This window comes from Micropterus salmoides, unplaced genomic scaffold, assembly GCF_014851395.1.
Source record: "Micropterus salmoides isolate LMB-PRFRI ecotype aquatic unplaced genomic scaffold, ASM1485139v1 Ms_hic_scaffold_18, whole genome shotgun sequence".
Classification (NCBI taxonomy): Eukaryota; Metazoa; Chordata; class Actinopteri; order Centrarchiformes; family Centrarchidae; genus Micropterus; species Micropterus salmoides.
This window is the reverse complement of record NW_024040928.1, coordinates 11,661,288-11,676,942: the sequence shown is the minus strand read 5'-3', so window position 1 is coordinate 11,676,942 and position 15,655 is coordinate 11,661,288. Positions and strand designations below refer to the sequence as shown.

Below are 15,655 nucleotides of genomic sequence, written 5' to 3'. Positions count from 1 at the left end.
TTTTAACATGAAGGCAATGAAGAAATACTACGTGTCCTCGTGCTGATAATGTGCTGTGCTTGTGTGGCGACAGAAAGTAAACACGATTTGCAGTGCTGCTGTCTAGACAAAGTGCTGCGGGATACTTTCGTTTCACGTGTTCGTGCTGCTTCACTATTCGTGGACAGCAGTTGTGCTGCAGTGAAGCTGTTTCCAGTTCAGAGAGCTCACGGAGCACCACGTTGTTGAGTGTCTGTCTGAAATACTTGGCGGTCGAAGGTGCGGTCTTGTAGCTGGAGCTTGTCCGGGATAATCCCACACCGGATGCAGCGGAGCGTCGGCGCACGTAATGCGCGTCGACATATTTACGTAATCGACGCAATCGATTACGTCGACAAATCGCCCCAGCCCTAATGCAGATAGTGACAGATAGTATGCGAAATACTTAAAGGTGGTGATAACGGCCTGGATACATCAGTATAAATGGTACAATGGACTGTACAGCTTTTATTTTTGAATCATATGGATTTTTTGTGGCCCAGTAGAAAATGATCTGGGCCCGCGTACCAGGGTTTATGAACCTTTTGACCTAAGGCATCCACTACCTGGTGCTCACAATACTCAAATAATAAAGCAGCAGGTCAACATTTTTGGAATGTACCTTTTTATGTGCTTTTTCGCTGAGAGTTCGATGAGAAGATTGATATGACTTGTCTGTCTGCTAGAAATTAAGCTACCGGCTAGCTTAGTGTAGCATCAAATCTGGAAGTAGGGGGAAACAGCAAGCCGTGGATCTGTCCAGATGTAACAAAATCCAGCTACCTGCACCTCCAAAGCTCATTTATTTACATTTATTTGCATTGTAAGTTGTGGTTTTAAAAGGGGGTTAGTGCTGGACTGCTTCTTGGCTGTGCGCAGTCTCTTCTTGGATTCTTTTTGTAGCCGTGAGGTTGCCAGGCAGCGATGACTCTAGGAAGTGACTTCTCCTTGCCTAGTCCAGCAAACACAAATGTGGTATCAACCCTCTCATCTAATTCTAGATAAGAAAGGTTGAGGAGTTAATTTCCAGAAATGACTATTCCATTAACATAACCATGTGAGTAGGAGCATGGCTGCCAGTGAAAATACTGTACTGTGAACTTGCCCTCCAACAGTAACCTGGGTGGAAAGTATTTTGCCTAAACAAATATCCTCCTTTGTCAGTCAGCCACATATTTTTGTGGACACAGACTTCATTCAGTTACTAGATAGATAGATAGATAATATTTTTCACAATGCTTAAACAATGGAAAGGTACACTGACAAATTACAGCAATACACGCAGGCTGTTTAAAACTGCAGCTCAGCCGAGAGAGAGAGAGAGAGAGACTGACACTCACACATACACAAAGCCATTCCCCCTCAAACACATGCACACACATAAACCTTTCCATCAAGTGATCACATTTAGCCACCCAGGCCCACCCAGTGACATCAACATTTCAGTAATCAGGCCAAAAGAAACGCCTGCAGTTTCTAAGATCAAATTCAGACTAGAAGGGGAATTTTAAAAGCAGAGTGATAAAACGAAAGCAGTGTTCCCACTTTAGTTGGACAAGTCAGATTTTAGGTGATTTCCATCATGCTAGTAAACAAATGATTACTTTTTTAAGAAGATCGCAGGTTTTTATTACCACAGAGGGGGAGCCGTGTGCGTTAACTGTGGTTTGACACACCTTTTTCTCTCTGTCCCCCCGGCACCTCACAATCTCCGTCAGCCCGCCAAGGAAGAGAAGGCGGAGGAGAGCCCTGAGAAAAGCCCTGGGGAGGCTGAGGTGGCAACAGAGGGAGAAGGGGCAGAGGAGCAAAAGAAGGAGCAGGAAGGAGAGGGGAAAGGTGAAGAGGAGGGAGGGGAAGCCCAGACCTCCATTTTCCAGTCTCCTCTTCGCTTGGTGAGGAAGACCAAGATGAAGCTGATTATGTGTCGCGTGACACTGCTGGACGGGACCGACTTCACCTGTGAGGTAGAGGTAAGCATTTTGACAAAGACGGATGCAATGTAGAACGTGAACGTAGGCATGGAGCAGGGAGGGGGGCCAACGAGTAATGTGTGAATCTCTGCAGATCCTAAGGTTTTAAATGTCTCAAATGATGTTATTTAAATTAAATTCCTGAAAAAGGTCTTGGATGCATTATTTCGTCTTACTGTTTGTTAACACCCCCCATATTCTGTCATGCTGCTGCAAAGTTTTAAAGCAGCCCTCATTCCCTTCACATCTATTTAAATAAGAAAAAGAAGTGGATAGAGGGTAGTTCTCTATTTATCACATGGGATCATACCAAGGTTCTGTCGTGTGCATAATTACAGAATGCGATAGAAAATGGAGAACGTTTGGAGCTTTCCACTTTAATGTTTTCCTGGGAAAGTGCCATGGTGTCAAGATAAAACCATCCCATTAACTATCAGCATTCCTGTATTTGATGAGACCACTTTAGTCATTAGACACTGACATGCAACATACATGTTAATGGGAGGATCAACAAGTGGGAGGTTTCAACTCGCTACTGACGGAGAGGATTGACACATCTTATATTTGCTAGTCAAGTAGGCCACACGTGAGTGCCAGTGTGTCAATGATGTAATCGCTAATAGGATCAGATCTGATGTGTGTACGTCTCTTATGTGTTAGTGTGTGTGTGTGTGTGGGGTTCATGTTTTTATATCCCGGTGGGGACCTGAAAGCACACTAACCCATGGGGACTCATGGGTCTCTACATGGGTAGGGTTAATATGTGGTTTTAGGGTTCAGGCTACAATTGTGTTACATGGGGTAGACATGTTGTTGTGATGGTTAAGGTTAGGTTATGGGTCTAGAGAAGGCGTTATGTCAATGAGATGTCCTCACAGGGATAGAGGAACAAATGAGTCTGTTTGTGTGACTGAGCTATTGCTTTCTGACTCAAAGTGCAGTTATGGCAGAAGCGCCTGCTCTCATTGTTCGGGCGTGGCTTAGGGGATAAATGCAGTGCAAAGCAGAGCATGCTACAGGGGCTTGTCTGGTGATCAGAGAACACACACACACACACACACACACACACAAACCTGGCAGATTATGGGGGTCCCACCAGATTAGTTTTCTGCATCTGCTGCTCCCTAACAAGCATGTGCCCTAGACCCCTCTTCAAACACTCCAACATACCACACATGTACTCTCAACATCATGTCATTCATGCTGGTCTCACAGGCTCTGCTTTAACAATTTATCAGCAATACCGATTTAAACTGTTTCTCTAGTCATACGTTTGTGATTTATGAGGTCCCTAAAAAAGTAAGCGAGAATGATTTGGGATTTACTTTACTAGAAATTAGTAATTTAATGTGAGAGAAGTATAAACAATTTGACCATAAATGTCTCTCCGCTGTTGCTATTTATCAGATGGTGTTTTTCTCATTATTACCATAGCTCATGATTAGAAACTTTCCCAAGCTGCATGCGCTTTTTTAGCAATACCCCTCCTCACGTTCCCACACTCACTCAAATTCAGTGGGAAGCTGCCCAGAATATTGTGCAGGTCCACTCGATCTGTTAACAGTTGTTCAGTGCCTGGTTCAAGGGCTCCTCAACAGAATATTGAGCGTTTTCCACGTCTAGATTTTCCCATTTGATCTGGGGATTTCACTCTACCGCAGTGAACCTTTATCTACAGTATGCCAACGCCCATCGGCGTGCCTGTGAGTGTCTACCGTCGTTTGAACAGTAGCTGCTTTGTCTTGCAACAAAAAACGCTGATACTGCCACTAACTGCTATTGTCACATTGTGCATACACACACACACACACACCCAGAGTCACACACATATGCATCAATCCCTCCCTCCACACACTAGCATAGTTAGGTTGTGAGAGGGAGAGATGCACAATGCATTCCAGAGATTAAATTTTTGTTTTGCCCAGCAGACCTTCAACACACACACACACACACACACACACACACACACACACACACACACACACACACACACACACACACACACACACTTATACCAGTGTCTACTCTAACTCCATGTCCATTCTTTTGTTATCCTCCTGTCCTATTTCTGAACGATGGCATCACATTTATTCCAGTGTAATAACTTAATGCATATTTTATAGCTGTAGTGCCTTTAGTGTAGTGTCCAGACCTTCTCTGACTCTCTTTAATAGTGGGTTTCAAACGAGAGTCTTAGTGTCACATGGTCTTAATGCTGTTTCTAAGAATTTCATTAGTATTGGTTTCAGCAGGATTTTAGTGTCACACGGTTTAAGAACTGTTTCATAGAATTCATTAGGCTTCAGTCAGACATGAGTCGAGTAGTATTTACAAATATCAGACACAGTTGCTTTGGGTGTGACACATAGAGCAGTGCATTTACTGCCTCCTGTTTACACAGATAACATAGATACAGACACACACTTTACCTCTCTATTTTTTATATGATGGTTATGGTTTCATTCTTCCCCATGATTGTATTTATGACTTCATTTAGTTGAATCTTACAATTACAACAGTTTGATGCTTGGTGATGTAGGGATTTAAGGTCACTCAGCTTTTACAGTCATTTTTTGTTGCTGGGGATCCAAGCTGCAAAATGTATTTAAAAGCCATTTTCTTGTATATTGCCCTTGATCAACAGTTGGCACTATGTAAATAGTCCATTGCCTGACCCATCATAATGTCTATCGCATAACTGTGTGACAGACATACAGAAATTTGTGGATAAAGTAAGTCCTGAAACAGCCTGCAGCCGACAAATTAATCTTAGGTAGTGCCTTGCATGCAGGCACGCCGGCACAGACACAGAAACCGTAAAAGGTCACATTCTCACATTCTTTGGGCGTTCAGAATGCAACTACACTGTGAGCGCGTGTATGCAGCGCATGTGCTTGACCCAAGTATAGGAAAATACCGCAGATGTTTTCAGCTGTCCCAGGACCAGAAGAAAAATGCACTCTTTCATCCTCTTTCCTTCCACTTTCACCACGTTCCCTCCCTGCCCTGTCTGCGAGTCTGTCTGCGCAATGCCACTGTCATTTGGTGCATTAGACTGAGACTGCACTGACTCACAGAAAAGAAACAAATTTTTATTTAATAATTTCATTCTTTCTCATCGTTTCCACCCTCTGTCTGACCTTCTGTCTGTCCAAAGGGCGCCGTCGCGTTTTTGTGTGCGTGCACGCAAGCATGGATGTGTGCTAAATGTCATTGTCATAGTTGAGTGTGGAGGATTTTATGGCTAAGGCTCCCATCAGGCCCTATGAAGGAATGTGTTGCCCAGAGACAGATGGAAGAGCAAGAGAATAATGGAACAGATGTAGATAAAACAGATGAAACAGAGATGCATTGATAGAGAGGATGGAACAGAGACTTTATAATCTTTATAATATCTCTTAAATTTCACAGGGTACTCATATATTTTTGCAATCATATTTCTCAAGCTTTAAAATGACAATTAGAAGCTTGACAAACTGGAATATAGTAGCTTTTATTGTTTTCCTGTCAAAATTTAAAGTGAGGTGCAAACTTTAATCATTGTGTGTCTCTCTCTCTCTCACTCACTCACTCACTCACTCACTCACTCACTCACTCACACACAGAAACGTGCGAAGGGCCAGTACTTATTCTTTAAGGTGTGTGAGCACCTTAACCTACTGGAAAAAGACTACTTCGGTCTGGCATACACGGACAGCCATGAACAGAAGGTATGTGTTCTATCCACACACACACATAGTGATGTGTGTGTTTGTATATGTCAAATAAGTCAGTAATGTACACACATAGAAACTCCAGAAATAGACGTCTGTATGTTGTCTTGTGACACTGTTTCATGATATTTTTGTCATTCTCTGCCTCTCACTCCAGTGTTGGTTGGATCCCACTAAGGAAATCAAGAGACAGATACGCAGTAAGTTTTATTTTTCAATTCACGCTCGTGCTGCCTTTCCTCTGTCTCCCTCAGCCTGCCTCAACAAGATGTCTCTTACTATACACCATGGCCGCAACTTCTCAGCCAAAAGGTTATGAATTAAATATCGAGGCTGAATTAATAAAAGAGTTCAAGTATCCCGATATCAAAGGAAGAATGAACAGCATCATAAAGTCAAACAAAGCCAGAGACATTTGAAACCAAATGACAGCAGTCTTGCCAGAGCTGAAGAAGCGGTCACCAAAGTGTGATCACTCTGCTTCATTATTCATTGCTCTCTTTATTAACTGCTGTTCATTTATAAATGCGGGGCAAGGCGTGGCATCTCATCTTTTGTTGACAGACAGCTATTGAGCGTGTGGACCAAAACATAGTCAAAGCTCTATTTTATCTTTGAATGCACACAGGTGCATGCCTGCAACAATTAAGAAGGCATCCTCTATTTATGGTAACGTCATTAGTACAGAGTACACTGACAAACGGGATCTTGTTAGAATTTAGAGGAATGCTGTTTCTCCAGTTTCATTTTTTGAGGATTTCAAATGAGTTTGTTGTATTTAGAGTTGGACTGTTTTTTGTAATTATTTGTTAATGTTAATAATTTTGAGGGGGTTTGTATAGTATGGCAATAACTAGCTGACTACCATGAAGCTTCTCTTCTTTTGCTGTTGATTTCTGGCTTCGGCTTTTTACACTACAGTTAAAACAAACAAGCTCTATTGGTGCACCTTAAACTTCAAATAGCACTTTTAAGAGGAAGTCTTACTAAAACATAATTTTGGCTCATAAAGTGTTATTTTAGAATTAGTACATGTGAGGTAGTTACGCCTGGGTGTGTGCAGGCTGTGTGCGGTTCGTGTGTACGTGTAAGCAGCGCATAGTGTGTGGTGAACATGCATACCTGTGTTTTCGTGGCTGTGTGTGCCTGTAGTTCATGCATGAGTGGTACTCAGACTGGCCACGTATTCATTTGTGTACATTTTTCTGTGTGTTAGTGTTTATAGTGAGAGAGAGAGACTGTATCATGTGGGCCTGTGTTCATGGGAGTTGGATACTGAGGCCCCATCCACACTACTCCGAGTTTTAAAACGAATACTATCTCCGTCCACAGACGCGTTTTCGCTGCGTTTTAGAGTTGACAGGCACAAACAGACTGGAAGTCATCATGAAGTAAACACCAACTTACACAGTACAAGTGTGTAGGCTATAGCCTAAGTGTTATTTGCGCAGTCAAAATATTTTAATAAAAATACCAAATCAAAAACTCTGTCAGTAGCATTGTGTTTCTGCTTTGTATGACTTATGACACCCAATCAGAAAGCCACACATGAGCGTCTGCATCATCGTTTCTAAAGTCCTCTGTTCTCCATGGTTGTAAAATTCAAAACGGGGTCGGCAGTGTTTTCAAACTTCTCTGTTTTAGGTCTTCGTTCTCATCTTTTTAGTCTGGACAGGAGGTGCAAACGTAGCAAAATGTCTCCATTTTAAAACAGAAACGCAGTAGAGTGGATGGGGCCTGAGTAAAAATAGGTAAATCTGATCAGATGATGATAGAAGATGGATGGTGAAGATGAAGATAGATCATGAGCCGCATAGAGGGAAGATGAAGTAAAATTCGTGGGTCAGCTGAAAATGTGACAGCACTACAGTAAAAAGGAGAAAAATCAGAGGGAAAATGTACTCCCGAGAAGCTGAGGTACTGGTTTTCAGAAAAGGGCTGAAAGCCTAGAAATAGCCTTGAACCTAGACAATTGATTTGTCTGCAGTCAAATCCATCGTAACAAATGTCACATAGGGACAGGATGTGTATCAGTGTGTGTATATTCTATGCATCATGGGGTGTATTGATGGGCAGCACGTGGTTGTGTAGAAAGATGAAATGGTCACCAGAGATTCCCAAAGCACTTAGTGCTGCCAATGAAACATACCAACTCAATCTCACTCCTAGACACATACTCACACCCCAAATAGACACACACAGAAGCTAGGAATCAGGACCGTCTTCCTGCTCCTCTGGGATGCAGCTGCGAGGGCTCTGTGTCTGCACGTGTGTGTTTCTGTATGTGAGGACTTGCATGCACGTGTGTGTGTGTGTGTGTGTATACGTCGAAGTGTGTGTGACCTTGGAGGAGGAAATGGTCTCGATGTGACGTCCGGATGGAATTTTCCACATGATGGGTGTGTGTGTTGTTGGGTGGAGCCAAGCAAAATAGAGAGGTTGGACATGGAGAAGGTGGCAGGGGTCAATATGGCCGCCTGCGGGAATAAGAATAGAAAATTGGAGCCAAATGAAATTGATATGAAATTAGTGATATCTTAAAGCAAACTGTATTATGACACATGGATGAAGATATTATGGTGATAGTGATGGTGATGCCCTTTGTTTCTGATGGTGGTGGTGGTGATGATGATGATGATGATGATTAGGATTACAGTTTGGTATTTGGTGAAGCCAGAATAAGGTTATGCAATACCAGATCTGCTGCTGTATTTGAGTGTGTGTATACGTGCGTGTGATGTACCAGGCTTAGTACTGTTTAAAAGCTGTTCTGCATTAGTTGCCCTCACTTTTCTCTCCCTGCCTCTTAAACACACTCGCAGATGGGTGAGATGGGCAGAGGGATGGATGGAATTGCATAGAAAAAGAGACCACTCTGATTATAATACTGATATTAAAACTAAAGAGAATCCTACTTGAGACCGTGTTATTCTAGTATATAGACATATTCCCCTGTACTGGTTATATACAATGTAATTGCGCTGTAAATCACTCTCTTTCTCCAGGTAACAACTGGAAGTTTGCGTTCAACGTCAAGTTCTACCCTCCTGAACCCTCACTGCTCACTGAAGACATTACCAGGTACACACACATTGACACGTTTAGAGATGTACCACTGTTTACTTATTTTACTTTTATGTCCATTTGGAGAAATTGTAAACAAAATTATAGACATATTATTATCTTTTTAAGTTGTCATAGTGAATGTGTTAGCAAACAGTTGCCACTTACGCATTTAGTGACAGTAACATTTATTATTATGTTTCTGCCCCCCTGATGAATATAAGGCCAATATTCCTTCTTTTTTTGGCTGTTTTTTTTGGTCTTCAACACATAATCTCAGCAGGCAGCGTCAACTTAGAAGCTTTTTGCTGAGAACAGCTGGCAACTGCTACTGGAAATGCAGTGAGAGTGAACTGAAACAAGCCCTAAAACCAAAACCTTGAGCTGAAAGATGCTAACAGGCTCTGTAGAACTGTGGAGAACTGCAGAATTGCTTAATAAGTCTCTGTGGGCTGTTAATGTAAGCTTCACATGACACATAATCATCTGACCCATTTTTTTATATAAAAATTATTGATAAGTGCAGCTTTAAAATAAAATAAATTATTTGCATGTCTAAGGCCTGAAACACAAACAAACAAAAACAGACACAAGTTGGCTTTGTACACATTGTTAATTAATTTTGTATTTGTACATATATGCGTGCGAGCACACACACACACACACACACACACACACACACACACACACACACACTTTTTATATACTTTATTCGATTCTACAAAACAATCATATTTCATCAAGAATCAGATTTTCTGAACAGCAAATTCATTCACACTGCTCCAGGGTTGTACAGTTTTCAAAGATTAAGAAAGCAGCGTCTCTTCCATATAAACACGCTCCATATAACTGCTAATATGGAACAGTACTTTGCCTGCTGTTTGCATGCTCCAAGCACACAGCATTTAGGCGGGTGTGTATGTCTGATGAACAACTTCTCTGATGGTTTTAGCTAAAGTCTAATCGAGGACACGCGCGCGACTCAGTCGGCAGAACCTTACCAACCCCAAATTCAAAATCCAAGATGGCTGGTCCGAGCATCAACAGAGTGAAAGCTGTAGTAATATACTTTTAATCACACTTCTTTCTTTATTTGTGTCTCATACATTGTACACACTGTCCACCACACTTAAATCTGTGGACCTGTTGCTACGTTGTTTGTATGTGCAGCATACTGCATAAAGCATTATTTTCAACTGGTATTGCTAACAATGGCCAGTGGGGTTTATCTTGGTTTTCTGACTTGAAATCTTTTGTGTACTGGAACCGGGTCAACTCGGGTGTGACGTCATTACCAGCTCCGACTTCCAACTTCCGAGGTAAACGGAACGCACAATAACATACAGTCTGTGACGTACACTCACTAGGTAGTGTACAGGGTATAGGGTTCGCCAAAACCAACACAAAATAAATTCTTTGTAGTTGCTTTAAATGCAATTTAATACATGTTTTTCACAGGGGTTGCCACACACTGTATTATTATTATTATTATTATTATTATTATGTATATTTTATATATAAAGGGAATGTAATTCATTTAAGATGTTTTCAATCAAGAATTGTCCAGGGACAGGATATTTGGCTAGTGAAGAGAGGCCCTGTAACTGGATGACTGGGGTTTAAGCATCCATGTCAGAAAGTGTCGGTCCCACTGCAGAGACTTTTGAATAACATTTTCAGTAGCCAGGATGATACATTCACTAGCTCCCTGAGGTGTCAGAATTAGTAATCCACACAGAAGCTCCATTCACATAATGAATCCATCCCTATAGGTTTACTGCAGGGGACAGCTTAAACTATCGTAAATCCACAGAACCACTGGACAATGCACTTAGTGCAAACGCACATGCTATGGAACTGAGTTTGGGCATGTCATGGTGTGTATTAGACATACAGCACCAACAAAGAGATTAAATCCACCCCAGCTGACTCTGTGCTTGGGCCTCACAGGAGGAGAGACAATTTGGCCACTGGGATCTCTTTATTGTCATCATGAACAATGGAGCCAGTCCTGTTCAAATAAAGGCTCAGAACGAGTTTTTTGTCGTTGTGAGTAGGCTTAGTTTCAGCTAAAACCTTGCCTGTTTCCCTTTTTCTCTCTCGCAGGTACCTTTTGTGTCTGCAGCTCCGTGAAGATGTGGCTTCTGGTCGGCTGCCTTGCTCATTTGTCACTCACGCTCTCCTGGGGTCATACACATTGCAGGTAGAATATACTATGTGTGGATATGTACTGTATGTCTGTGCAGGTGGGCGAGGAGCTAGCAAGTGTGCAGTTTCCAGATATGACTTTGCTTGGTAACCCGTCTTTGTTTATGTATCAGTATGTATGAATCAGCTGTCTCCTTTTGGTTTCCAGGCAGAATTTGGTGACTATGAACCCGACCAGCCTCGCCCTCTGGACTATATCGGTCAGCGGACCTTTGCACCCAATCAGAACAAGGAGATGGAGGAGAAGATTCTTGAGCTCCACAAGTCTCACAGGTCAGAGAGAACCAGAGTCACATAGACAAAAGTAGTCATGGACATGTTTATGTCTTATTCTTGTCATTAAAAGCTTTAGATAGATTAGTCATCTGTATGTATAACCTCTGTAGTAAAGCGACCGTGACTGGATCTTTTTCGTGTTCTGTATAATTCAAACATTATGGATTTATGTAGGGCTGAAACGATGCATCGATTACTAAAATGCTTTGACGCAAATTCTTTTGTTCGTTTAATCCATGTAACTATCCAGCACCCTGTTTCGCACAGACATTTATAACTGTGGCACATCACGCTTATTCTGTGAACAAGAGGTGATTATAATGGCACTGTTTGCAAAGTGCAGGAAGAGAGAGAAAATCGCAAGGGACAAAGAAGAAAGTGTCCAAAGTTTGGGATTATTTCAAGCTAAAAGAAGTTAATGTTACCATCCGTCCACTGTAAAATGAAACCTATGTCACCTCGGCAACAGCACAATGGCATCTGATTAGAAAGCACCCGGTGTTCTGTTAGCAGAACACAGACGAGTAACAACAACTTTAGCATTTAGCTGAAATCATGATTGATTGTTGAGTTGAAGGCTAGCCTAAGTAAGCCGCAGACCTCAGCTGAATATGTACACACATGCGTTTGTTCTCCTTTTTGGGCCGTGAGGTGTAACCTCAGTCATGAGTTAACTGCGTGTCGGGAGCTACACCTTTTAACACACCCCCAGCTCTCTCTGTAGCTCAGACGATCCCTGCTACCTGCGTGTGCTAATCTATCCTTTCACCCATATTCTGGGTCTTTATAACTGTTATCTTTCTAATAGCAAACAGCTGTTTCGTGTGCAGGATCGCTCATTTCCCGTTTTAATTTTAACATTTCACGTGTGTTTTCTTGACAACATGGTTTGGACACAATACTAATATTAATCTGAGGGTGTTTCTGTGTGATTAGGGGAATGACACCAGCACAGGCCGACGCTCAGTTTCTAGAAAATGCCAAGAAACTGTCCATGTACGGGGTGGACCTGCACCATGCTAAGGTATGAATCAATTAATGAATCCTCTCCTCTCCTCTCCTTTCCTCTCTGTATCTGTGTGTCAGCTGTACAAACACTCAGAGAGGCCATTGCCATGGGAACAGCCAGTCAGGATTGCGGGTCATCATCAGCGTGCGTGCATGTTTCCATGTGTGTCTGAGTATGTTCGTGTGTGTCTGCACAAGACAGGCAGAAAAAAATGTTGTAAATATACATGCATGTGGGAGGGAGGGAAAGAGAGAGTGAGTGTCTGAAAATAGAAGGAGAGGACATGAGATTGAGGACGTAGAGAAGACAAAGACATGACAGACAGAGATAAAGGTAGAATGAGATGGGGACAGATCCTTGAAAAAGGCACGTCCCCTTTAAGGGCATGCTCCACTTGTTTGCAACACAGAGAGAGAGAACCAGGGGAAAAGATGAGGGCAGCACAGAGACCATTTCAAAACGTTGAAAGTCTTTCTTTCTTTTTTTCCCAGCATACCAAAGTTGTGGGAATTCAAGGGGCAGATCTATTTCTGTTGTGTACCATTCATTTGTTGTGCAAGTTTCATGATCCTAACGCTCACAAATGGTTCCTTTCAAATTTTACACTGGATAATCAGAATCATATTGAACAAATACACTTTTCTGTTTAATGGAAATACAATTTGATACATTAAGAATTCTGATAAAATCTGAAAAGTGAAATACAAGACTTGTCATGATTAAATGCAAACTGCAGCAGAAGCACAAGAACAGATGCAGAGTATAGATTAGTAATTTCAGAACAGAATACTATATACATTATGAGCATCTACTATACAAAATGAAACATAAAAATAAAACATGCTTAATATATACACTATATCCAGACATAAATAGTAGCTATAATGTGTATTGAGACAAACATTGTAAAAAAGAAATGAAGAGACACAAGGAACTTGCAACAGTTGCTGTTGAGGCAATGGAATTGGGTGTTGCATAAGTATCTTAATACATTTGTTGTACAGCAAAAACAAAGTTGCTTGCTACTTGTAAAGTATACCTAACAGCGCAAAGACAGTGCAGTGCTGCAGAAGGTAGCAGTTGTAGCGACATAACTTAGAGTCTACTTGTTGTTTTGGTCCATTGAGAATTAGTCTGACAGCAGCAGGGGCAAAAATCCCTGAAAACAGTATGTACATTAGTAAAGACTTCACTACAGAATAATTGACTGCACTTGACATTCAAGCCATGACATCTAACATCTAGGACCATCTGTATTCTTTAAATAATATTTATTAGTATTTATTCAAAGTCAAGCTTGATCGTTGGAGCATCTTTTATTCTGTGGAATTCTATCTCAGTTGTTAAAGTAAAAGGAAATAATAGTTTACTTGCAGAAACTACAAAAAGCAAATGGAAAAGTATTTTTCTCCTATATCCGTTTTGTCAGTGTGTCCAAGCCAAAGTGCTAAAGTGTATTTCTGCTGGGAGCACGGAGATCAATGACCAGCTGATGGATGGCAAGGCCATTTGACTGGTTTGCATGTCCCAGTAAAACTGTTCATTATCAATATATTGCATCCTCCATTAGTCCAACAGATTTTTCCTGTTAATTTACTCCTGTATTCGATATGCCCCTTACCATTACCAGATGGCCTTGGACTTAAAAGCTTTGCTAGTGCGTTAGTCTGTTGGCTAATCATGTTAGAGTTGTGCTCAATGACGGTGTGTGTGCGTGGTAACTGAATTTCTGTTGACATTTAGCAGACTACTTTAGAAATCAATGAATGTACAGTATGATCTAATTAGACAAACAGGCATCATATACAGATGTTTCACAGAGATTAATGAACCATTTCATATTATAAAATATTTTTATGTACATTTTGAATATGACTATCACAGGATTCGGAAGGTGTGGACATCATGCTTGGCGTGTGCGCCAACGGACTCCTGGTTTACAAAGACAGACTTCGGATAAATCGTTTTGCCTGGCCCAAAATACTCAAGATTTCATACAAGAGGAACAACTTCTACATTAAGATCAGACCAGGAGAGGTATGTACACACTGATAAATACTGAGATTCCCTCAGTCCTACGCAAAAGAATGCAACTAATTATTAGTGTTGATATAACAAAGTACTTCTAACATACTGTAGTTAAATTTTTGTTGCTTATATGTTTCTTTGATAGACGGAGCAGTTCGAGAGCACAGTGGGATTCAAACTCCAGAATCATCGATCTGCCAAAAGGCTGTGGAAAGTCTGTGTGGAGAATCACAGTTTCTTCAGGTAGAAATACACAAAGTTAAATACACGCCACAAAGCAAACACGCACTCTGTATGCACACAAACTTTAGAGATTTCCAGTGCGGAGTTTAGGGTAATCGTAGCAGCTTGTTGGAGAACGTTCAAGGGAGAAACGGGTGCTTTATCAGGCTCAATAAAAAGGCCGGGTCTCTTTCCAGACAATAAGTCGAGAGAGTGTATCTTGTGGTGGTTTAACCGGTCCGATGCCTGGGGCAACACATACACACACAAAGATGAACCAGGTGTGTTTCATTGCTACATGTTTGTATGTGTGTAAGAGAGAGGAATAAGCTTTAATATCCTGTTGAGGAAGGAGATGCCTGGAAACACTTTTGCCTCTCTCACACATACACACAGAGTAAAAGTAAATCCCCCTGAATAAGTTTTAAAATTTATGTCCCCCATTTTCCCATCTTTCTCCCCCTCCCTCCCTCTATTTCTGTCTCTTGTCTCTAGGTTAAACGCACCAGAACCTCCTACCAAGGCCCGCTTCTTGACCCTGGGCTCCAAATTCCGTTACAGCGGGCGGACCCAGGCCCAGACCCGCACGGCCAGCTCCCTCATAGACCGACCTGCACCCAACTTTGAACGCACCTCATCTAAACGGATCAGCCGCAGTCTGGATGGAGGTAACACACGCACGCGTGCACGCACACACACACACACACACACACACACACACACACACAAAGATGACATTCCAGCTTCACTCTAAACAATTATTTAATGAATGGATACACAGACATAAAGAGGGAGCGGAAGGAATGATGGGCAGATGGAAGTGAGGTCATTGATGGAGCGTTTTTCACGGGGTTGTGTCTGCGTTTCTGCATCAGTTTGGATGTAAAATGTTCACGTCTGACCAGATACAGGAAATAGCTGCAGCATGTGTTTCCTGTCACAGAGTGAGAGACCGACAGGGAGAAAGAAAGAGATGGAAGGAAAGAATGTTACGCGCGTCTAAAAGAAAAGTCACAATGAAAGAAATGCAGCGTGTAGATACAGAAGATACTCTCATGTCATTCGCATGTCATGGCAGAGAAGAATATGGGAAAAATTTGCAGTGATCACATTTAATAATTGAACTAATGTTGTCTGAATTTCTACAC

At 41.7% G+C, this 15,655-nt stretch overlaps 1 protein-coding gene across 8 annotated transcripts in view; it reads left to right on the top strand.

Annotated features, from left to right (window-relative positions):
• epb41l2 (erythrocyte membrane protein band 4.1 like 2) overlaps positions 1-15,655 on the top strand; it is a 56,304-nt gene that overhangs the window by 22,707 nt on the left and 17,942 nt on the right. For all 8 annotated transcript variants that reach the window (XM_038727847.1, XM_038727848.1, XM_038727852.1 and 5 more), the window contains exons 4-13: positions 1,737-1,988; positions 5,594-5,698; positions 5,859-5,901; positions 8,707-8,782; positions 10,871-10,967; positions 11,121-11,245; positions 12,185-12,272; positions 14,142-14,294; positions 14,431-14,528; positions 15,003-15,175. In XM_038727847.1, the coding sequence (XP_038583775.1) occupies positions 1,737-1,988; positions 5,594-5,698; positions 5,859-5,901; positions 8,707-8,782; positions 10,871-10,967; positions 11,121-11,245; positions 12,185-12,272; positions 14,142-14,294; positions 14,431-14,528; positions 15,003-15,175 (1,210 nt within the window). The remainder of the gene's footprint in view (positions 1-1,736; positions 1,989-5,593; positions 5,699-5,858; positions 5,902-8,706; positions 8,783-10,870; positions 10,968-11,120; positions 11,246-12,184; positions 12,273-14,141; positions 14,295-14,430; positions 14,529-15,002; positions 15,176-15,655) is intronic.